Source organism: Melanaphis sacchari, unplaced genomic scaffold (assembly GCF_002803265.2).
Source record: "Melanaphis sacchari strain LSU unplaced genomic scaffold, SCAv2.0 Contig21_pilon_pilon, whole genome shotgun sequence".
Classification (NCBI taxonomy): domain Eukaryota; kingdom Metazoa; phylum Arthropoda; class Insecta; order Hemiptera; family Aphididae; genus Melanaphis; species Melanaphis sacchari.
In genome coordinates, this window is record NW_020271096.1 from 1,131,896 (window position 1) to 1,138,083 (window position 6,188).

The window sequence follows — 6,188 nt, forward strand, 5'->3', positions numbered from 1 at the left end:
CAGCTCACTCGTACGCCACCGCTGCTTACAAGCCAGCTGCATACAAGGCCTACTAATATTATTATTAACAGAAATATAATCTTTTCACAATGAATTTTAATTTTCTACTGTGAAAATCTGTTCTTATGTCTTACCATCTGAATATGATATTATCTAATTTGTTTTATTGTTAAAAATATAATAAATTATTTTAAATATTATAACAACTTATTTTTGTTTTTTATTCTATACAATTAGTAATGATTATTAAGACTTGCGTCATTTAACTTGAACGTTGAACGTGTTGTGTCCAAATACATATTATTTATTTATTGAAGTAAATGTCATCGTGTGACTAAGTATGGTACATCATATTTAAGTATGCAATCTATTATGATAATATAAAAATGAACACATTTTTATTCTTACTTATGATTAGTCATTAGTATATTATACTACTTTATAAATACGATTAAACATATCTTATATAAATATTAAAACTAAGGATTCAAAGATAAATATCAAAGTACAATAAATTATAAAGATATAAACATAAGGAAATGCATATAAAATTAGTTTAAAGATTACAAATAGCTTATAGTAAACTGAACAAAATAATTAAATTAATTACATTCTCGAGGAATACAAGTTATGGGATTGTATAGTAATGTGAAGTACAGTGGGTTTTTGTTGAAAATATAGGACAACAATGAGATAAATATCTTAGGGGCAAGAAAATGTATTAATTATAGTAATAAAAGACAAGATTTAATTATATTCAATTGTTAATATGAAATAAATATCTGTAAATCAACGCATAAAGCAAGTGATTCTTAATCAAAAGACTACCTTGAACATTTTTAAGAAGAATAATCAAGAAAAAGATAATGCCATAAGTGTTGTATTGTCTTTTATACAACGTATAAATTGTCTCTAAATACGATCGACCGATTCAATAAGACCGATTTGTGAACGGTGCTATAGAATTAAGGAATATTCAAGTATTAACTTGATAAAGAGTTAACGCTCATTTTAGGACTTGTTTGTATTCCTAATTAATAAAACAATATCTTAAAGATATTTGTTTAATATGACTTTAAAATAAAATGTCATGCTGAAATATGAACAAAAATATCTAACGTGGTTCATTTTTTTAAGATAAACACCATTAATAAAGTTTTCAGTCTTTTTGTATTTATTTTTTTAATTTTACGATAAGACAAAATGTTTACGTGCTTTAGGTGTGTTTAATTTGAATCAATTTTCATTACGCTAAAAACTAAATGTATATTAAGATCTCCCTTTACTTCACCAAAATATTAATTTTATTGGACATTGGTATATACTTAATGTAACTAATAAATATTTTATGATTATATAACTTAAAATAATAGATTATATAAATGAAAAAAAAAATGAAAAAGATAAAGGTTTTTATTATATTGTATAAGTTACTTTAGGTACTTAATCACATTATGACACTGATTTAAAATGTATCACAAAGACAATGTATGTTTTGAGCTGCGGTTATATACCATCTCACTAACTATATCATGCTGAGTTGTATTTCCTTATTGATGAACAATGGAATCGGTTTTTTTTTTATTATTGACATGTACTAATTGTTTTAATTTATATTAGTTTATCTAATAAACGTAGATACACTCATAAGGTTAACACTTTTAGTTAATAAATTAAATACAGTTAAATCAGTTATAAATATTATTATACTTATATCGTTTTGAATTTTTCGATTTGACCGTGCCCATGTCTTGGTTTTTGTACACGATAATAATGCTATTGGTCGGCCAACGTAATCTTCGTTGACGCGTTGCTGACGAATGTCGTGTGCTAACAATATTAGATTTTAATTCTTACCACAAAATACGAACGACAAAGATAAATATTTTATGCGATTTTTGTTATACACTATTTCATAGTACACATGGTATAGCTTTATCATTACACCTTTTTATAATACTGCTGTAAAAGACCGCGATCCATTGTTCCGTCCACTTGTCGACAGCCATCATATTATACTCAAGGGTGTATTGAAGCGTAAACGGCACATACTCACGAAAATCCATGACAATATAAAGAAATGCGCATACGTGAAAAAATTAATAATTTTATATGTTTTACGGTTAGTGTACGGCGAATAATAGCCTGAGGGCAATGCGATTGAGTGTATTATTTTATTATTTGTCTTATTCCGTTTTTAATTCTGCAGTTATTCGTGCGACCAACCACAACACTCGCGAATAATACTATGTAATAGTTAATATTGCTAATGTGTAGACTGATCAGGTGCTGAAAATATATTTTACGTTGGATAAAAATAGATTTACCTAATTAAACATAATTTATTTAAATTTATTTCCACAAGTAATATGGCTAATTTTATAGTGTTATTGTTGTTTTTGTTAGTGATGTGTATTGGTTGAGTGTAGAAAGGGTACAAAAGTAGGCATGTTTATTGAACAATCAATTTTCGTGTAGGGTGAGAACAATTTTTCAGAGATACATTTTTGGACAATATATGGTGTACGCTCAAAATATTATTTACCAATACGTCCTTAAAGCATTTTGTTCACGATTACTACGGATGTCGGATATCATTTTACAATTCATACCCATTACTATAATTTACAAGGTATCGTGGTACGACACGCCTAAAAAAAATCCCCACCTTCGAGGTAAAAATATTCAGTGAGTAAGATATCTCGCCTTTTACACGTAGTGGGTACGCGTGTAATATAATTTGTAGTGATCGGAATAATCTCGCCGCCGTTTGTTCGCCCGGACGTAAAAACAGTTAATGGTACCTACCGCCGATAAAATTAGCGTGTGACGTGTACGTTAGAGATTGTTGGAGAAGGAGCGATCGCGGCTCGATACTACCTAATATGTTATCGTGGTTATACCACAGTTACCTATAGTACCATCGCGCAATGTCGGTCGTCGTGACTGGTAGCCACACGGTAGCAATTTATAATAATTCAACTCCACAGTCGCATTCATCACAGATGCCGCAGAGGTTCACTATATTGATAATGTCGTTGCACGGTCAATGTGCCACACAAGTCGTGGCCTACGGCAGCGACAATTACTTTTTAACGCGTTAATAACTATTGTTATTATTATTATTATTATTTTTTTTTTGACGTGTTTTTACCGCTTGTCAAAAACGTCGGTATTAGTGCGAGAAATTCGAAAAAATCCTCTTTAACAGCAAAATATTATAATTAAAGCGCGGATTTGTATATATTTGCATATTTATTCTGATTGATCGTATGATGTGTAAAGTGAGCACAAAATTTGTTTCACGACATAACGATTTCAAAAATGATACCATTTTAGTGCAAGTTTTTGAATATTTCAACAATTTTCTGTTTTAAGGGCTTCTTTTACAATTTTAATTGCATACCTATTTCAACTTGTAGTGCATATTTTGATGTTATTTTTTTTTTTTTTTAGATATTCTTTTATATACTATAGTAGTCTATTATATAATGTAAGAAAAAAAAATTATACTTATATAGTTTCGAATAATATCAAAATAAATTAATAGGTATAAACGGTTTTCAAATATTACCTTAGATCAATAATCAGGAAAATAAAATATTTAGATTAATTTTATCAAGATAAAAAAATATTAATTACGGTCAAGATTGAACTAGTGTTCAATTAACATTATTTAACATTATTTCACTATTGTTCAAAAAATAAGTTTTTTATGCATATTTTTTAATTTTTCGTGCATATTTTAACATTTTAGTGCATATACTCGTATTTACGTATGCATATTTAAGATTTTTAGCACATATTTGGTTGGTTTTTAATAAATGTAAATCCGCGCTTTAATTATAATATTATAACGCGTGTTCAATAAATACGCATCATAATAGCTATCGAACACCAGAATAAATATTTTAAATGTATATTAGGTATTCTACAGCTATGTTTTAATCATTTTTACTAACAAAAAAAGTAAACGATAGTATACGCGGAATGATTTTTTTTTCTAATTATCAACTAAATATTGAAAAATGTAGTCTAAAATTGAAAAAAAAAAATCTTAAATAATATTCTACTTAAACTGGATGCTGTCAATCTTTATTTTTTACACGTACTACAAGAAACAATTTGAGAACTTTTTTCTATTGACATTATCTATGCAATACATATTAATATAAAACTTCGTTAGTACCTATAATTTTTTTGAAACTACGAATCATTACTTACCTTTATTTAAAAGTGTGTGTTTATTTCACTTTAAGTTCTCGTAACCTGTAATTTTAAATATTAAAATTAAATTAATCATAGTTAAAATTTAGTATGATAAATAGAATACATTTTGTAAGAGTAATGATATATTAAATGATTTAATTGATCATAAATTTACATATTATTTTCAATTTTTTTTTTTTTTATTGTATCATTCAATTATTTAATCAACAATAAATAATTAATAATAATTGATACTTCTAGTAATGTTTAAGCTTTAAAATAATTTTTTTTCATAGTATAAAGTTCTGAAATACTTTTAAATACAAAAAGAAATATATGATAATTATATATTTTTTGATAATCATACAGTATGGATTTTTAGTTTAAAAAAATATATTTGTATCGAATATTATAAGACGTGATAATTTTTATTTTACACTAGTTATAATAATATAATAAATAAATTTCTGCAATACTACTTAAATAATTATGTTATATAGGTATTTAAATTATTCAATACATATTTATATTGTAATAGTTGTAGAACTTTATGTTTTACCGAAAGCAATGAGATTATTTTCCTGAAATTATATTTTATGTGTATATATATATATATATATATATATATGTATATACAGAGTAATTCAAAATTTCTGTTACAGCTATTTCATTACATAAAATATTCACAATAAAGAAAAATGTTTTATACGAAAATTCGTCTTTAGAAATATTTTAAATTATTAGTAATTATATTTTTCTACAATATTTTTGGGAGAAGTTTTAGAAGTCAACTTAAGAAATTCAAATTAAAACCTATACTTTTTTTTAGTCATAATGTGAACATTTTTTCGGAGTATTTTGATACATAAAAATGGAAATTTGGACGAATAAATAATGAGTTTTAAGTATTTAAAATGTAGGTAAGCGAAGTAGTAGGCTGGCGTTTTGTGACGTTTCTTCATACAAAAAATTCTTTACTCTATAATTGCAAAATAAGTAGGTAAAGATGCCCATTTGAGTTATTTAATATGACCTCTAAAACCTCCTAAAACACTGTAAAAGACTATTTTATATATTTTCAAATAAAAAACTTGCGTATTAATTTTTTTCTCTATTATGAATATTTTTTATTTACATAATAAAACAGCTCTAACATACATTTTGAATCACAATGTTTATATAGGTCAACGATTTAAAGTATATATTACTTTTATTGGTATTAAGTTATAATTAATAACGATGTATTTGAAGGCCATAATAAATTACGGTGTTCAGTAGGTACATAGAAAACTGTTTAAAATGGAACATAATATAAAGGGTGTTCGTAGAAAAATAATTATATTTTTGTTACATATTTTACATGCAAGGTAATCCATTTTTTTTTATTCATTTACACTCATGATTTTGAAAAGTATTAATTTATTTTTTACATAATTTTATACTATAAAGATCAACATTGTTAAAAAAAAAAAACAAAAATTCATCACGAATTTTTATTGTAACTATTATTTCATAAGATTTTACTTTTTTTTAATAACACCATATATTTACGTTTTTAATTTCATGTTTTCAATGAAATATTTTGAATTTATATTAAATATACAGATCAAATTTTAAATTAATATAAATTAGTTTATTAGATATAAGTTACTATTACATAGAAGTATTTAAATTAAACATGGCAAAGTAAGGTGGAATAGAGATAAATCGCAAAATATTGGACATGTGTGATAAGTTTATATGTATTATTTAGGTATTTAAAATCTGATGAGTGAATGAATTATTTATTCAAAGTTTGATATTTATATATTAAAGTAATTTTAAAAATATTTTAATTATTTAAAAAAATTGTAATAATTTTATTATTCTACATATTCGTAGAATTTTCACATCTTATCACTCACTGTAATTATAAGATTAATTTTTCAATCAGAAAAAAATATTATGTCAATATATAACAGTTAAAAGATATCAAAGCT

General features: G+C 25.0%; 2 protein-coding genes across 2 annotated transcripts in view; one reads left to right on the top strand and one right to left on the bottom strand.

Annotated features, from left to right (window-relative positions):
- The window catches only part of LOC112593993 (DNA-directed RNA polymerase II subunit RPB1-like), a 6,377-nt gene extending 5,461 nt beyond the window's left edge, over positions 1-916 (top strand). Inside the window, exon 5 of the mRNA XM_025338582.1 lies at positions 803-916. Within this exon, the coding sequence (XP_025194367.1) occupies positions 803-916 (114 nt within the window). The remainder of the gene's footprint in view (positions 1-802) is intronic.
- The window catches only part of LOC112594070 (Kv channel-interacting protein 2-like), a 276,882-nt gene extending 272,605 nt beyond the window's left edge, over positions 1-4,277 (bottom strand). Inside the window, exon 1 of the mRNA XM_025338686.1 lies at positions 4,225-4,277. The gene's annotated coding sequence lies outside the window, so the exon portion shown is untranslated. The remainder of the gene's footprint in view (positions 1-4,224) is intronic.
- Between the last annotated feature and the right edge of the window lie 1,911 nt (positions 4,278-6,188).